Source organism: Triturus cristatus, chromosome 2_1 (assembly GCF_964204655.1).
Source record: "Triturus cristatus chromosome 2_1, aTriCri1.1, whole genome shotgun sequence".
NCBI lineage: Eukaryota > Metazoa > Chordata > Amphibia > Caudata > Salamandridae > Triturus > Triturus cristatus.
The window spans coordinates 382,990,860-383,009,999 of record NC_140581.1 but is presented as its reverse complement, the minus strand read 5'-3'; the positions used below and the strand labels follow the sequence as shown (position 1 = coordinate 383,009,999).

Below are 19,140 nucleotides of genomic sequence, written 5' to 3'. Positions count from 1 at the left end.
TAACTAAGCGTCTTCCAGTTGTGCTTCAGGATAGTTAGCGCCAAGACACCCGGGGCATACGAGCGCCCTGTCAATCGCTCTAACATAACAAAACAATATATCTACCAAAAAAACTGTACGTTTTCCGTACTCTTACTTTTCACTTGCGTACATTTAGACCTACGAGGTTGAAGTCGGGAAGATAACGATGAAATTCTCTGTCTTGGAGGTATGCTTGCAGGCTATAATAAAGAAAATGGCCAAAACTTAGAAATCCCTCTTCGTGAACATGTGAGTTTTCCTTTGGGAATTTCTGAATCTTTTCACAATCAAAAGCAAAAAATAACAGATGGTGGACAGACTGCTGAACAATGCAAACAATCACCCCCTGCCTCATATCTGGGTTTAATCCATTGTTTTTTTGCATTTGTTGCCCTAAATTGGAAAGGTATGCCCAGACACGGGTCCTGGGCTCACTGCTCCACTGGATTCAAGCTATCCTGACTAATCAGGGGTGATACCCTGTAACTGGTCCCAGGATGCTTGTTTCCGATCCAGGGAGGACATGGCCTGGCAGTTCGGGCTGTACTGTTCCCATGCACAGCAGGGTCAAGACTAATTTGCATATGGCTGTGTCCAAACTGGGGTGGCGAAGGGAGCTACAGAACCATGAATTAAACTCAGATCTGACACTGGGAGTGAATGTTTTTATTTGTTCAGCATTCTGTCCATCATCTGTTCTTTTTGCATTCTTCGAAAAATCAGGGCCACTTTTTTTTAACAGTGTAAACTGGACATGTAGTTGTAAACTCAGATTTCCCTTTTGACTACATTGTGCGATTCTGGGCAAATCCCCTCGCCTCTCCGTTGTCAGCTTAGCTGCCAAAATTCGTAGCACTTGAAAACAGTCCTGTTTCCAGTAGCACTCAATATTAAATACTCGCCCCTTTAAAGTTCTATTGATATTTTAACCTCTCGGCGTTATACACACTATAAAGTTATTTTTATTGAGACTGGTCTCAGCTTTCCCGAAACTTTCTTTTGTTTACGTTGGGAGCTACCCAGTCCTTCCCGTGTTGTTCCACCAACTCCTTAGTTGCTATAAGGAGAGGCATTGACCCCTTACATCTTCCACCTTTCTTTCCTCCTCTGCTCTCCATTCTCATGCGCCTGGATGCAATTTAGTTCATGATGAAAGGGCTGTACAGTTAATAAACTGGAGGTACACAAATGCATTCCAAGATGTTTGCAATCGCTTAAGCCGTGAAAGTACCACTGAGTAGTTGGCCTACTCCATTAGAAATGACCTGTTCGATTAGAAAGGCAGGGAGAGGCATTTGTTGCAAATGCAACGCAACTTCTACGTAGGGATACCACCTAAGGTTACAGGGTGATGGACACAATTTTCAGCGTTCGAAATTGTCTAGTATTTTACACAAATAGCAGTAGGAATACAGTCCTTTGTGTTGCCTGAGGTGAAGTTTGGCGGAGGATACAGAACAGCTAGGTTTTACTCTGGGAGGAAGTTTTACATTTGTGGTAGAAATAGAGATGCTCTGGCAGGATTGAGATGCAGGGGAAAGTGGTACAGCATGAGAGACTGCAGAACAGGTTCTCGCTTATGTGGTAGGCTTGCGATTCCAAGTGGACGGCACCTTTGATCATTGTGAGGCTACCAGAGGTGAGTGGTTTGATAAATTTGAGGCTACCGGGGTGAGTGGTGTGATCATTGTGGGGCCACCAGATGTCAGTGGTTTGGACCTTATGAAGACACGAGAGGTGAGTGGTTTTGCCCGTATGAGTACACCAGAGGTGAGTGGTTTGGTCCGTATGAGTCCACCAGAGGTGAGTGATTTGGTCCGTATGAGTCCACCAGAGGTGAGTGGTTTGGTCCGATTGAGTCTGCCAGAGGTGAGTGGTTTGGTTCGTATGAGTCCACCAGAGGTGAGTGGTTTGGTCCGATTGAGTCTGCCAGAGGTGAGTGGTTTGGTTCGTATGAGTCCACCAGAGGTGAGTGGTTTGGTCCGTATGAGGCCACCAGAGGTGAGTGGTTTGGTCCTTATGAAGCTACCAACAGAGGTCAGTGGTTTATCCAGAACGCAAGCCTATTGGTTTTGTTCTAAGGCCTTGCACAGAGGCATGCACGTTGAAAAGAATGGATTCCAATAGGAAGAGTCGTGATAGGTTTAGAACCGGTGTTAGATTGTTGTAGTATAATCTTCCGGAAGCAGAACTGCAGCGGTTTGGAGTCTGTGTTTCAGGGGTCCAGAGCCCTTTTTGGAGGCTTTCAAATAGATCATATTCACAGCTTAGTGTGTGGAGGGTTGTTGCTTAATGTGCATCATTGTATTGTATTGGTATTTATTTAGCGCTTTCCTACCCTCGCGTTGTCAGAAGTCGGTAACTAGGAGTTTGTCCTGGGTAATTTGACAATGCTGTTGTGAAAGTTAAGACGATAAATTGGCAGAATTTTATCTTCATTACTTGGATACAGACATACTACATTCATAATTTGCTGAAAGAGAGGTTGCAATGTTTGGGGCAATTCGGATGAATCCCATCTGATAAGGTGTATGCCTGGGGTAGTGTCATGGCGTCCAAACTGCAGTAGTGACTGAGCAATTCTTGACTAAGTGTAAATGTTTTTATTTGTAATTCAACCACCACGTAAATTTAAAACAAGCATTTGCAAAGCCAGTAGGACAACAACAAAGTCAGAAGTGCAATGGTTAATTTTGCTTTCCATTTTTATTGCAAGCCTGTGCCACAAAAAAAGGAAAGAAAACAGACCACGACCTAAATGTATACACCACATGAATGCAATAAAAATGTTAAATTAAAAAGAATCACTGATGTGGTATCGATGGCCCTGTGATGTTTTAAAAAAGACTTACAGTTCTGCTATGCATGTTACTATTATTTTTATGAAGGCAACACCAAGAAATCAGCACCCAACCAATCACAGAAATTGTAGGAGGCTACAGTGGCACTTAGACACTAACTGTGCACCCAAAGTGCAAGTAAACTAAATAGTTTTTTTTTTAAAGATGATGTACAATAATGATAAGTGGATGTGAACAATGTGTTTAAGCTTTGTGCAGTCACTCAGATTGAAGAGGATGAAAGTGTAAGTGGGGTAACCCATTGCCCCATGCTGTATCCTGTGGCAGATGGAACCAAACGTGAAAGCAAAATGTAAAACAAGATGAGAATGACCGTTCACTGACCAAAAGCCTCTCTTTGTATGTAGATTATGTATGAATGTTTTGGAAAGTAAGAGTCTGGTGAGATAGCTAAATTTATCTCAAAGGCCAAACCTAAAAACTGGTGAAAAGAATACAAAGGAAGACAGGAGTAAAAGAGGAAGAGCAGAACAAAAAAGAAGGAAAGGGAAAGAGAATCAGAGCAGATGAAGAAATTGTGCACACGGTTTATGTGCAGCTTGCCAGGCATTCCTCTCTCCCCTTTGCCCTTCAGCGCTCAAACCCCTCCTGTTAGGAGACAGACATGTCTCCCTTCATTCCACCCCTACTAGACTACTAGGGGACTATCATGTCTCCAGGACTCATCCGGCTCACACAACCCCCCCTCACCTCAAAGGGCTTAGCTCTTTTTTCCTCCATTTAAATACAAATATTAGCACTTTCTTCTCAATCTGCTCTCTGCATTTTATTTACCCTCTGACTCCCTTCTTGAGGTGATCCCCCTTTAATTCCTGTCCCATTTTGATGACTCAACCATTTTTACATCAGCCCTGCCCTCCTAGGCTCACTCAGTTGTTACCTACAGCTGCTTGGAACAACCACGCAAGTCAAACCCCTCACCCCACAGTTTCAAAGTCTGGGGAGACACATCTTTCCTGCAGATTGCTTTCTGAAGTAACTCTTGAGCCTGGGATTGTGCAATAAAATTAGCATGCAAAGCAAACAGTCTCAAGGCAGTAAGAACAAAACATAGTTCTGTGGTCTCTACAACATACGGAGACATTGAATATTTACTTGTTTACTATTTAAGTTAAAATTAATTACACCTCCCTTTCCAACTCCAGCCTGTCTCTAGCTCACCTGCTCAACTGATCCCTACTTTCTGACTTCTATCTTGTCTTCTACAAAATAGTCCTGCAGTCGCAATACTACTGAAGCCAGGCCTGACCGGAGCCAGCAAACACATGCCATTGCACGTCTGTTGTATGCCCTTCACTAACAGTGACCTCATGCATTGCTGTAGCTCTTTCGGCTCTGTGCACTAAAACCATCGGTCCCCCACCATTATCGTCCTCAACCTCTCTCGCTTACGCTCTTGGCATGGTAACTCAGACCATATTTTTGGCAATGTATCGGAGTCGGGCGTGGATGATGTTGCACTCTCCTTGTCCTTCTTCATTCTTTTTGTCAAGCATAATTTAAATTCTTGCATTCAATGACGTTTTGTCCCATTTCACTGGCAATGGTCGTCTCCCAAGGACTTGTTCTAGGGCCTCTCCCAGTGCTCAATTTGAGCCGGTGGTTTGCGGTGCTCGGCACTGGCACTTAATTGTCAACATGGGCTCTTGAAACAGTCTGACACAAGGTGGCGCTGTCTGGCTAATTTCGAGATGATCACAACAGGAAATTATTAAGTCAATATACATTAACCCAAGCCATTCTTATAGCTTTGGAGGCCTGAAATAGTCTGAACTGTCACACTTGTAGGAGTGTGATGATGGTTAGTAGTTGTGTTGTGACCATCATTGGCAGCATGGCAGGGGCAATGGGCGGTGCAAGCTGCAGTGACCTCCTGACGAGACCCTGGCACTTATCTTTTTAAAAATTAAGCAGTGGCCTCTCCTCTTTGACTACTACACCTTCTCTTTGTGAGACCCTTTATGCATATTTAGACAATGTTGCCACACCTTTACTCGTTCCGCCCGAGTCCCCTTCTCTTTCCTTTTATACTAGTAATATTGGCAACGCTACGATTCTTAATGATGACACATCGCCCCAGTTCATCTTTGAGGCCAAACTCTGTCCTCTATCAACAGGCTTGTGGTGCTTGCTGCCTTAGGTTTCACCCAGCTCCTGCGGGGCCATCTGCTACAAATGAATGATACCAATTATTTCTGGTTGGTTTATCGAGGCACGGACAGGAGTTTGTACAAAAGGGTAGGAGCACCGCAGGCCGGTTTTTCTCTGGTCTCTTAAAACAGCGATCTGTCGCACCCTTATCGGGCTCATTAGCCAACTGTTTGGTCTACAGCCAGGCTCACGACACTCCGTGGAGCATGTCTATCTGACCTTGTACTAGTATTTTTGTGTACCGTCAGCCCTTGAGTTCTGGTGCATATTTCCTATTTTCCAGACTAAACAGGAGGTAAGGACCGGAAGCACAGGTATTTCTGGGTATATATCTATTTTTTTTTTTTTTTAGAGTTTGATATAGCGCAAACTAGACCCGAGACATAAGGTGTTAGAGCGCTTTACATGAGCACCAGTTTCATTACAGATGGGCACATTCATTTTTGTTAGGCACGGGAGATTAAGTGATTTGCCCAGAATCACAGGATGTTGAGCGTTGTTGCCGAGACTCGAACCCGGCTCCCCAGCTTCGAGGCCGACCACTCTAGCCATAAGGCTACATCCTGATCAGCACGAAACCTAGAAGTGCTGGAATGGGAGATGAGACACTTTGCATCCTGGACCCTGAACTGCCGGCACCATATCTCCTTTGGGACTCCAATAAGAACCAATTTCTAATGTTAGTTGCTTTCTTACACTGTTCTTCTATTGACAGTGTATTAGGACCCACCTTTGGAAGTATTGGTTCCACGTATGCATTGTATGCATTCTTACAATATAGAATAATGACAAAAGGCTCATTTCACAAGCCTTGTCATGTGGCTGTGAAACTGTTGTTCTTCACTTCATTCTAATAATTGGTTAAAAACAAAGAAAACAATTGATTGCACTGTGTCTTCCTTTTAATAATAACACCGACTGCAGGCTGATGCGTAGGAACAATGTTCAAAGACCTTGTGAAGTCCTTCTCCAAGAAACCATTTAATGTTGACCTAAAAAATGGGGTACGTTTTGTGTTGGGTCAGCCCTGGTGGAAATTCCATCAGACCATTCATAAAGGTTTTCTACTGGATTGAGCAGCAGCACATGGGCTATTGGGCACTGTACGTTAGGATCTAATGCACCAGGCCTACTCTTCAGGGGTCTGACATTTGGTCCCGTAAGATTGCTCCTACATTTGGATGAGATTTTTTACTTCTCAATCCTAACAGCACTCCCAGACGTCTACGACACTCGTACATGTCCTGCTTTACTCCAAGCAGTTGATAAATGTGACAAAAATTTGCATTAGCACATGTGAAACATTTTCTTCATCAGAAATTATTTTTCTCCTGCAACAGTGACGTGTTTAGTCAGAATCATTAGGATTTGCTGATGTTCACTTATAATTGCACGGTGGGCCACAGAGAACCCCCCACAAACCCATCCCTAAACTTCCTCACATAGCACTATTCTCCAGAAATACTGTTTTTGTTAAAATAGCTTTGAAATATAACCTGACACCTGTCCGCTCTCTGTGAATCAGGGTTAGGGGTGTGTATTCAGACGCTTCAATTGTGTACCTAAGCTAAATCTTTTGAGAATCAGGCCTTTTATGCCCTAGGCAAAAATGAGATACATTTCACTGTTTAAATGAAAATGCTAACTGGAGCTCCTAGACAACAACAAACGTTTCCAAGCTGTCATCGACTGGAATGTGCCCATTAGCAGTTCCTTAAGTGCCCAAAACTTCATATCCCATCTATGGCTCCAGTAGAACCACTTGTAACTGGTCGACTGTCATTTCTGCTACTACTGAAATATTGCTTGGAGGTGTGCATTACCTTTTTCTTTGCAAATTTAGGACTGCCTCCTGTCTGCCTGATAGCTTGTCGTTTTTTTTGCAGAAAGTAATTTTGCTTGGGGGTTCACATGTGATGTTTCAGGGGAGGGCTATTGCTTTGATTTACATGTTTGCCAGTGATTATGGGTTGCAGTCTGCGACATCTCTCCATGCAGTTCATGCCTTTGAGGTACATACTCAGTTCTGAGAGTTACAATCTGTGATGGTGCATGTACTTTTAATTGACCCCGCTTACCCCCTATTCTGCCTGCTGCATTTTACTAAAGGAAGAAAAGTTTCCAATGTTACCAGGTGTACATACTGGAGGGATATAAACTGCATTTAATCTGCACTGACGCTGCATCGGTTTGGTGAAGAGAGTTGGGGGGGAGGGGGGATCTCAGGATTTTGCTAAGGAAGAGTGAAATAATTTGAGCGCGTTTTAGATTCGACGCGATGACAGCTCGTTCCTGGGCCGGGGCATGTCAGGATAGTGTTCAGCAGCGCGCGCGGCGTGAGGGAGGCAGGCTGTTCATCCTCCAGCCGCACGTCTGGCGGGGGAGGGAGGGCCAGGAGGCCTGCGCGGGCAGGCTCCGGCTGCCCGGCTCCGCGCCGGGTTTTGCAGCGCTCCCTCGCGCACAGGCTGGAGCTCTGGGTTTTTGGTGGGGAGGAAGCGACGGGCTCTCTCAGTTGTAGGATGATGCAGCCGCAGTGGAGCCTGCGCTGGGACTGAAGGAAGGACGGGAAGGGAGTGAGGGGAGCGGAGGAGGGCCGAGGAGGATGAAACATCCCAAGTTTCAGTGGGGGAGATTCCGCAGCCGGGCTGGTGTCAGAGCCGGAGAGCAGCAGCGGTGTAGCAGCAGGCAGGAGGCGTGCTCATCCCCGACCCAGCGGGTGCACGCCTGCTCCTAGTGAGGCGGACTGCTGCCTGCTCGAGACCCCCCCCCCCCCCCCCCACCCCCCGCTAGTGGGGGCGTGCAGGGAGCGCAGTAGCCGGCCCTCAGGGAGACGGGGGCCCCGGTGAAAGTTTGTGTGACTGTCATGCAGCCGGGCCGCTGAGGCAGCGCTTTCCTCACACTGTGTCTCGTGTAAACAGCATGAGGGATCCCTCATGTGTGTACACTGCTCCTCCGAGGATGGCTGGGTACGGCAGGATGGACCCTCTGCAGCTTGCTGTTAGCCCCGTCAAACGCCTGAGGACTGAGTACCCTTTTCCCTATCTCTTCGCAGAGGAGGCCTACCAGAAGCTGGCCAACGAGACGCTGGAGGAGCTGGACTGGTGCCTGGACCAGCTGGAGACCCTGCAGACCAGGCACTCCGTCAGCGAGATGGCCTCCAACAAGGTAGGACCAGCACTGTATCCCTTGACCCCTTCCCGCGTGCACTGCAGGCTCGTGCACACAAGCATGCTATCCACAGGCCGCAGGGTGTGCACAGGATACCCCTGCACACCCTCACATGCACAGTAGCAATAATAGAAACTACAGGTCACTTGCACGGATCACATGCTCAAACCTAACCACACAGCGCATACTCATCACACTCTTCATGCCTGTCACAGAACATGCCACACACTCAGTCCATGCCACACACATTGGAGCTGAAAAACAGGAAAACACATTCAGCCCTATATCATTGTAGCATAGGGCAATAAATGGGCACAATGTACATGCAATGGGCCTACATACATGTTATGATAACATGCATCATACTACTTATCTTGGTGAACATGCCACTCATGTATGTACTGATCACTCTGTACATGCAGGGTTATGAACTTTGTGCTAGTCACACGGGGCATGATAATCACACAGGCCACACATATCGCATAAGACATATCGTTCACACTACATAACAATGTAAATACAAGTCTGACAGGTCATGCTAGGCATAGGCCTGAGGATCACATTTTATTGTGTGGTCATACTATATATTTACTTATTACAAGTTCCCTGTCGATCACACAATACATTGTGATGACGCAGTACATGCAACTCACATGAAAACGCCAGTACCTTGGCTCATATTACTAATTGCACACACCTTGATTACACACGTCATGCTAATTACAGATGAGATGCTAACAACACAGGACATGGCCATCAGAAAGGCCTACAAATCACAAGAGCCAAGTCATCCACAAAGCATGCACTTATCGCGCCACACATGCCCCCACACACTTCATGCTACGCACAAAAGGTGTGCTGATCACAGTATGCGTTGTGGTTACACAGGGCATGTCATGCTTTTCACACAGAAAATGTTAATCAGCATATGCTAATCACACAGAACATGCCGCTGAGAGTGCATGCATTAGTGACACAGAGCATGCTAGGATAGAACATACTACAGTAATTAAGGTACTTCATGTGGTTGTGACATGCACATGTTGATCGTGCACTCCTTGCTAATCACAGAGAACATCGCAGTCTCCGGAGTGGTTAATATATTGCTAGTCAGGTTCGATATCATAATGCAAATTCATGTCATACATGTACAGACTACCTGCGTCATTTGATCACACAGCATGCTTTGACGACTTACCATGTACTTATCACTCACTTCCCACTGACCACACAGAACATGCTCTTTATTGAACATCCGACGCAGACAAAGGAATGCACTTTTGGGATGCATTGAAAAGCTTCACCCCAATAGAAAAAATACACCAATCAGATGACACGCTGAGATGACATGGGACATATGATCCTACGCTTGCTTCTTCCGTTTGCCTGAGAACCTGCTGCTCACAGATGGCTATATTCCCATTGTACATGCGCTGATCACACGTACTTGATGCTGACTGTACATTATATGCTGTTTACAGGATGCATGCATGGCTCATCATATGTATGTGAAAATCATTTGCTTCTCAGATATCACAGGGCATGCTAGACACGTGCATGCATCCACGGCCGTGCTCATCAGAGATGCCATGCGAAGATCGCATACTATATATGCTGTCTCCGAAATGTTAATGACAAAACATGCTAATCACACAGGTAATGCTAAATAAAGAGTGTAGGAGCTAACCGCAGTATGCATGTGTCTACGTAATAGGTCATACCAATCTTTATATTATAGCATTATGACTGTAGTGCATGCGCAGCTAACACTGTACGCTTTGATGCGGACGCATATGGCACAGGGAGCACACATTCCATGTTTGATCACATGTAAGCTGCTGGCGCTCACTCCATGCTTTGGTCACACGGTCATTGCTCCAGTCTAACACTGGCTCGGCCATGCAACAGGTCCTTCGAATACATGCTCTGTGGCGCAGTCCATGCCGGGGATGCCTTATGTGAATAGCATGTGGATGGCATGGTCACTTATACATGCATCGGTCACAGTGATCTTGCGTAGAACTACACAGCGCTTTCGACACAATCCTTTCCGAACTCGATCATGTGTTACCGCTGGCATTCATGATGTTTTACAAAGTTTGCATCCTTTTGGAATGGTCTGGTGTGTAGCTGTGAGTCCTCTGCTTGTGTGAGGCAGGAGGACGCCACAGGCTGTGTCTTTGAGGGAATGTAGATGAAGAGTACATGTTTCTCAATGTGTACCATGACGTCGAATTACCCTTACCATGTATTTGTGTTGCCAATGTTTATCCTTTCGAAGAAACACGCTGCTGTATCGTACACTGGTGGAAGACTCGGGTAGTTCATTTTGCGATTTTTGGGAAGCTGACTAGCTGGGAGGTGATTGGTAGTCTAGTCACGATGAATGTCGCTCTGACGCCACGAGCCCCTCTCCCGAGCGCGAGGCAATGGCTGCCTCTTTATTGCAGCTTGTTGTGAGGAGAGCCGGGCACCGGGCCGGCTGTGACGTGGGACTGGAGGGCTCAGTGACGTGGGGGCCGTTGTCGAAGCACAGGTTCCCCACGCGGATGCAGCCCAGGCCTTCTGCGGCATAGTGCATGAAGCGTATGATTGGCAGGGGCCGTGGTGGGCCCATGGCTGGCATTTATGGGTCTTGTTTACAAGCACGATCCATTCGTAGGCTTGAGAGCAGCGAACATTGATCTAAAATGTTGACCAACAGGGTGGGCCGCTTGCGTAGATTTTTGCTACGATTTTCTTAGAAGAATGACGATGGTAAGGTCTGCATTCAGAGTCTGTTACTGGCCCGTGTCGGTCGGAGTAAAATGATGTATGGCTAAAGCGGAGGTGTAGCTCTTTAGAAATGCAACCTCGTGGACACCGAATGTCATTTGGGCATTGATACATTTCACCGTGTTCCTCAATGATGTCATTAGCGCGTGATCATCGCCACTGCGTGGATTTCAGTGCTTCTTACTATATGTTGGCCTCATTCTGCACGCCTATACAGCATTGAGTTGTTCCCTGCCACACCCTGCATAGGACCCGGCTACACGGACAGCCATGTCAAAGACATAGAGGTGACAGGTGTCCGTGTCCCAAAACGTCCCGTGAAAACGCATTCATGAGCGACATGCATGACGGTCATCCTGGGGGGCTCAGAAAGCATGATGCCTCACCCCATCTTAACATGAGGTTGTTTAGCTTTCATGAGGTGTGAAGGTGTATAATAAATACTTTAGTGAACGGGATGTTGTGCAAATGCCTCCAGTGTGTGGGGCCGATCAGAATATCCACGGAATTTGTGGCACTGACATCCAGTTTGCTAATGCCTGAGATCACCAGTTGTGTACAGCAATGTGCACATGAAATCACACCTGTGTTCAGTGTTCAAAAGTGAGAACAGGAGTCCATACATAAGACGAATCAAAAACTACCTGAAAGAGTAAGCGAAAGAGACTGCAAGGTGTAGTAGGACAGACGTCCACGGACGTTCAGTGAGTTCAGCTTTGGCATCTTTGTCTGAACCCCGAAAGGGCCCGTTTTGCCGTTCATCCTTCTGATGTCAGTACATCAAGTATCATTAGATCAGATAGTAGCAGAAACAGCGATACCAAACATCAAACTGTGATGGCAAGCAAGTTCAATTTCTCCTCCATAGTTTAATAAATAAACGTTAATGTGTCACGTAGTGAACAAACATGGCAAGCTATGTGCAGGCTTCTGACTAGTAATGTTCTGTGGGACAGCATGTAGCTACATGCTGTACAGCAGAACATTATTTTTGTTTTAAATCCATTTTATGAAATTCAAAGATTGGTTCATTCGTTTAAAAGGCTTTGCAGTGTGGTAAACAGTGTTTTTCAATCGCTCTTTTCAAGGACTTGCTCTCCTAGAATATGGTAGTGACCGAATCCTCTCACGCCAGTTGCCACAGACAAAAAGACCATAGTGTGAAACAGAGATGAGGGACAGTCAATTCTGAAAAATAACAATATGGAAGTACTGTTTGCACGAACAAGATGTGCCAACCCTTGGTCCATATGTACTTAACCCTGGTACTTCCACACAGAATCCTTGAGTTACAATTGCATCTATTGGCGGTCTCACTTGGTACCTTGAAAAGCCAGTATTTACAAACTGCTTTAAAACACACTGTTCCGTTTGAGTTTGTAATTTATACGATGTATTTGTGAATTATTAAGTGACCTCCCACAATCTGTGCAAGACCAGTTTGCATATTAAGGGTAGCCTTATAACACCACTAAGTTTATATTGACGAACAATGCATGTTAATTATGTACGTAAATAAGTTTAGGAGTCATTTTTAAATAAGAGTTGGAGTAGGAGACATTGAATAATTAATAAGATGCCCCGTTGAATGAATTAGTTTTTGAAGCAAAGGAGCTGGTGATGTGTTGGGTAGATCTCGCTTGAAAAAACAGGAAGTTAGGACGGAATCGATGATGATGAGGAGTTGAGTTACACTCTTGAGATCAGATGAGGAGTGAATTCGAACTGGGGAAGTGAAAGAAGATAGGGCAGAGAAGAAAGAAAATGATTGTGCTTAACTTGTGCCGCTGTCAGTCAGGGTGGGACCCTGACACTCATTTTTGAAGACCTTGTCTTCCTCAAACTTCGACCCACAGCAAGAGAAAGCCATAAAAGAGTTGGAAGGAAAATATAGGAACATAGTGAAAGAGGGAGAAAGCAGGAATGAAAAGGAACTACAAGATTCGGATGAATAGACCAGCAGTGAAAGAGGTGGAGGCAAGAGCCACGAGGTGGCATCAAGAGGAGACCTTTTTCGTATTTGGCATTGATGGCGCCAGTGGCGGGCTCATCATATAAGACATGTTTTCAACAATGTTTTCTTTAAGGAAGGAAAGTATACTCTATCTCCCGTAAGCAGCGTGCTGAGCTCTATACTCTACTATGAGCAGGACCCTATTTGCCAGATGCACCTTGAAACGTGTTCAGCCCATCGTGTGATCTTTCGGTAAGTTCTACTGTCCAAAAGCACCTGCCTCCAATGTGATGTTTTCAACCCCAGGTCCTTTCACCAGCAGACTGATGGTGTGACTTCACCAGTGTCTGTTCTATGAGTGGATAATCATTTTTAACAAAATGAAATCGACATATCTAACGCTTTGTAAAAGCTCCCTCTTGTGAATTCTCTGTACTCTTACTGGAAAACGATGGGGCTCTCCTGCCCCCTCTTCTAGACCACTTCCGGGTAGATGACCAGTCAATTTCCTTTCATGAGCCCTTAAAAACGAATCCGCTACTCATTCGTTATCCCAAGTATCGAGTGCTGGGTTTACATTGAGACTAAAGCGCCTTCTAAAGCTACCTTGAATGAATGATTGATTGCCTGACCTGTGCAGAGTTTATTTTTAATCTTCTCTTTTGTAATTCATAAGAGAAGTTTAGAAAAGCCAAAACACTATAAGAAATGGAATAAAATATCGCAAATGTATTATTCATCCCTTCAGTATAGCACAGATCAGACCCAGAGGGTGACAAAGCTTTACACTTGACATACTATCAGGATTACAGGTTACAAGAGAAACTCAAAACCACTTGTTATTAAAAAAAAAAAGCATTTTTTTTAAAAAAAAAGTGAATGCTTGTAGATACACATACTAAGAAGGGAAGGGGGAAAAGAGCAATTGTAAATTTATTACGAGTTATATATATATATATATATATATATATATATATATATATATATATATATATATATATATATATATATATATTATATATATATATATATATAATGACAGTAGCACTTGAGCTAAGTTCTAGGCTAAGTACAACCCCACAGCAAACACAAGGAGATGATGGACGAAGCGCTGAAACTTTTCAGACACTCACCCCCAGTCTCAGATCTGGGTTGAATCCATAATCATTCTTTAGCGCACTTTACCACCCCAGTTCAGACACAGGTATATGCAAATCAGTCTTGACCCTGTGCCTCATAGGAACAGTTCAGCCCAAACTGCCAAGCCATGTCTTCCCTGGCCCGGAAACAAGCTTCCTGGGACCGGTTCCGGGCTAACAGCCCTCATCAGCCAGGCTAGCTTGAATCCAGTGGCAAAGTGAGCAAGGGACCCACGTCTGGGCATACCCTGCCAATTTAGGGCGAACAAAGTAAACACAAGGAGATGATGGACGAAGCGCTGAAACTTTTCAGACACTCACCCCCAGTCACAGATCAAGTACAAGTCCGGCCTAAGTCTGGAACCTTGAGGGAGAAGGGGGTAGTGGGAGCAGTCGCTGTTTCAGCTCTCTTTGGAAGTAAAAGTAGCATGTGTTTGTCCTGGTTTTGGAGGAAGAGAGCTCCACAATTTGGGAGCTCCCCAGGAATGAGTGCTTAGGCCCAGTTACGAGTAGGCCATTTTTGATGTGATAATTATTGCATCTGGTTAAAACCGCCACCAAGGTGTTCTCCATGTATCCCTTTTCACATGTTTTGCGGGAATAACGTGGAATTGGTCCTTCCTGCACCAAAGTGCACATGTTCCTGTAAACTCTGGGCATCATCACCCCCTAAATATGTGCTGGTGTGACACGGCAATATTTATCACAAAACACATAATTCCAGTAGGTGCGTTGCCAGGATTTACTGTACATATCAGAAGTTATTGGCCCACTCATAATGCAGCCTTAGTGCTGTCGTTGTCCTGCATTGTAGTATTTCAAGTAGAAGGGCGTCAGCACCGCGGAGTTGCCGCTTGCCACGAGAGATGCTCACTTTTAGTGCCAGATATTTTGGGGTTGTAGACTGAAGCGCTTTGTGGGTTTTACAGGCGAATATATTTATTCTCCATGCTTTGCTGTGGAGCCATTTCAGTGTAATGACAGCTGTGAAGATGAGACCAACATTCTTACTTCTTTACCCAGACTTACTTTAGCTTGAAGTGCCCCTTTCAGAGGTGCTGGGTGCAATTTGGGAAGACCTATGGATAATGAGTCAAAAATGAGGATTAAGGCATTGACAGAATTTATTAGTCTGATTGTGTATTCGAACAGTTAGATACATTCTTTTCAAATTGCACCTCCACAGCGTTGTGTTTCACAGATATTAGACTGATGCAGTAGCTCGTGGCGCCTCAGCTGTGCAGCACGTGCAGAATGTGGCTGCCAGAGCACTCATTCGACTCTGTTTTTTGTATGTGACGTCTATAGCGCACCGGTTTTGTACACCAGGTGTTAGGGGGGCATTCACTGGTTGGTATGCAATTCGTCATGTGGTGCTCATTTGTAAAGTGTGCACAGTTGAAAAGCTTATGTATTGTTTATTTAATTCTTTTTTATCTGTGGTCCATCTATTTTTTTTTAGGAAAAAACTGTGAACCACCTCCCAAAACGTTTTGAATGTTTTTGCCATTAAATGCCTTTTTTTGGATACATTATGATTAGTATTCAGTCAGTCGGTGTGCAGTGGGCCCTATTTTGCAACTTCATCACCCTCCATTTTGAAATGGAAGACTCCGAACTAAAATTCTGAAGGGAGTTAAAAACCTGGCATCTCGTTTTGTGTTTCTAGACCCTGGTGGCCAGAGTCCTACGCTCTTCAACTCTTTGCTCAGAGCACAATGCTTCCTGAGTCCTTTTAGGATAATAGCGCCCTTTAAAAGTAATGACTAACACTATCTAGCCAAGAAGAAGGAATCAAGTGAAATTGCTGGGTAGACGGATGAAGTTCACATTTGGCAAGTGTCTAATCTGTTGTCGCTCTTTGTCTATTTTTGGCTTCTGGTGTTTCCTCCTCAAGTCAGCATACAATCACAACATGTACGCGGTCCTTATTGGTGCATGGTATAATTGCTCATGCCCGTTAAAAGCTGGCCGATCTTTCATTGTTTTCTCTCAAACAATTTACTTCTGAAGTGTGTGGTAGATCATCCTGACCGCCACAAGATAGTTGTTAGGCACCATACCTGAATGGCAAGTGTTGGGCCGGTGCAACTTAGAAGGCCGGGTACGTGCTTGTGGTCCAGCACCTGCCAACGAACACTACAGAAGATCTCACATTCACCTGAGATCCTGCCTTCTACTCAGGGTTCGAGTGGGCAGAAGCTAGCCAGCCTTTCTGCGCGGGTCTGCAGTGTTACTCAACGCCTTGTGTGGAGAACACACCGTTGCTAGAGACTTATCCAACTACTGAGATAATGCTGTTAGCTCTTAAACAAAATGATTTTCATCATGAAATCCCTTTACTTTCTGTAACATTGCTATTGTAGAAAGCACATCGGTAAAGAGTTTTCATGGAGATTGAGTCTCTCGCGTAGCGCACCGTAAGTGAGAATTACCACTATATATGATCTTCCAGTTGCCCCGGATATGCGTTGAGGTGTATTTTGGCTCTTGTGCTAAATGATGTCAATCTTATTAGTGCTCGCTTATCCTACACGATGTAGGTCAACTTCTCGAGAGAAGATCTTGCGAGCCATACTGCCATCGCAAAAGTATTTTTGAATCACTCAATACACAGGAGTTGCTTTAACTTGTTCCTCATTTACCTAGTGCCAAAAAAAATGAACACACATTCATTATGCATTTTTGTGACGCATGGATTGCAGACTCTGTAATTATGTCTCATTTGCCCATTGATGCCAACAATCTATTAAGGCATATGTGCAGATTTTTTTTAAATAAGACGTAGAAACACGTCAATCGTATTTTTTAAATGAGACATATAATGATAGCTTCCTTTGGCTGGACAGGTGCCACTTACAACTAAAACAGGCAGGCACTGCATACCTGCAACAGCCCTTCCATTCTACAGTCGCTGTCTGCGACCTTACTACAGAGATAATCATCTTGGGAGATATTGTATTTGGCGATTTATTGATAATTGGCCACTAGAAGACCCTGAACTGGACTCTGTTGGCAAAGTTATAATAGAATTATTAATTTAAGTAGATTCTCTAGTACAGGAAATTACCTGTGCACCATTTAAAATATATTAATATGCCCCCTAAAGATTTCCGTTCTCACAAATAACTCTCTTTCCAGTTAAACTCACTCTATTCTCCAGGCATCTACAATCCTAAATCCTTCACAACCTATATTTCGATATTAAGCTTCTATGATTCACATAAATTGATCAATATTGTACTCTTTTGTTCCCTTTTGGTAATTGAGGTCGAAGCACTTAACTGAGTCTTCTTCACATTGTAGTGTTCTTTAGTGCAAGACTTTCTTTTTCTAGCGTGGTTCGCATAGTTGTTGAATCTTTCAACCTAAGCTTATCTTCTTATGCAGATACCTAAATTGTTTTAATCACGACTTGCGCATGGTGATCAAACCACTCGTGTGTAAAGATCTATCAATGTGGAAAATATTCCACAATAGTATGTATAACCGACAGGTAGTAAACGTGGAAGGAAAGGGTAGGAGAGAAGGGTGGTGCAAATGTTTTGGAAGCTCTCCCCAACTCAAAAAATGTTGAAATGCTCGAAATAGTTGCTTGTAGTTTCCCATCCTGAGACATTCGTTAATGTACACCAAAAACTGTTGGTGGGCATATGTTTACAGTTTAGTATAAGTATCTCCCCTAAAAGTTTAAGGAATGGAGGGGGACAAGAGTTTCACACCAGCGAAAAATATTTCCATGTGCTGAAAAACACCTGGCAAGTTGTTCACTGAGGGATAGGACTCTGTACCTAGCCGTGTTCATTGGTGTCGCTGCAGGTGCTTTTGAATCAGCCATGTGCTGCACTGTCATTGGAGTGGACTGGTCTGTTGATGTGCATCAGAGGTTTAATCATCAGCCAAAAACCGACAACATCAAGCCCCATAACTATTTTAATGGGAGATGCTGTGCTATGCAATGACCACAGAACACAGATCAAAAGCATCTCTTTAGTCACCTACGCCATCTTGATCTACATTGTGATCCCTCTCCTGACCGTATCTTTGCCGCAGAGATCCTGATAGCTTCCTGGACGCTGAAACCTTGGGATCAAAAGTGGTTGAAATCATTCCCTCTCAGCTTCACATATTTCTGTACACAGAGCAGGTAGAGAAGAACCCCAAGCGTGGGAATTGTTACTATATCCTGTCCGCAGTGGAGGGCGAAGCAAAACAGGAGCTCATTTTCTCAATAAAATCCACCCTCGTCTGAATAATTAGGCGTCATTCAAAGTTTGGAAGGTCGTTTGTCCTAGCAAACTGCTCTAAAACGAGACGCCATTAGCGTGACGGATTCTTTTTACCATACAGTCAAAGTAGTCGCTGTTGCGAGTTTTTTAATACTTACCCACAGGAAGGTGTGTGATGTTGCCACACATCCAGCAACTGGCACATGATAAATACAAATTCATGATTAATGTTCAGTGTTTCTAATCCTAAAATTTCTTTATAGTTTTTAAAAAGGTTACTAAAGCTTACTTTAAAGTCTGCTTTAAAGGTAGACTGTGGCAATCTCCCTGCGAAGAAAGAATGCAGGGGGTAACATTTCATCTTCTATTAGGATGGCTCAGGCCGGAAACCCTCCCAGCCCCGTCTGCTTCAGCGCCAGTCATATCCTCCCCATGATCCTCCTGAGCTCCTAAACACATCACGTATAGAATGGCCATGGATCGTGATGGACCAGCTGCAAAGGAGTAGCCAGAAAACTAAACTATCACCTACTTTCAACCATATCCCGAATGGCATTGAGTGAGCAGGGGAGGCGAGCAGGCCGGGCACCTATCTGGATACACTCCTGGGGAAATTCTGAAAACATTGATATCAATCAGTGTATTTTCTACCTTAACTCAGTGAATTTGATCATCCATCCTTCTCCCCCCCTTCTTTCTCTTCATCCACCCATCCATCCATTTGTTTTCCTAGTCCATCCGTCCTTAGTTCTCTACTTCTATACATCTGGAGTCTAGCCAAAGTAATTCCATTGTATTCCATTAGGGAACTGTAGACGTTAGAGTTCCGCCCCTTCTGTCTC

The 19,140-nt window shown here is 44.5% G+C and overlaps 1 protein-coding gene across 3 annotated transcripts in view; it reads left to right on the top strand.

Moving 5' to 3' along the window:
• The window catches only part of LOC146865348 (3',5'-cyclic-AMP phosphodiesterase 4D), a 1,349,871-nt gene that overhangs the window by 1,187,258 nt on the left and 143,473 nt on the right, over positions 1-19,140 (top strand). For all 3 annotated transcript variants that reach the window (XM_085631472.1, XM_085631460.1, XM_085631466.1), the window contains exon 6: positions 8,086-8,198. In XM_085631472.1, coding sequence (XP_085487598.1) covers positions 8,086-8,198 — 113 coding nt within the window. The remainder of the gene's footprint in view (positions 1-8,085; positions 8,199-19,140) is intronic.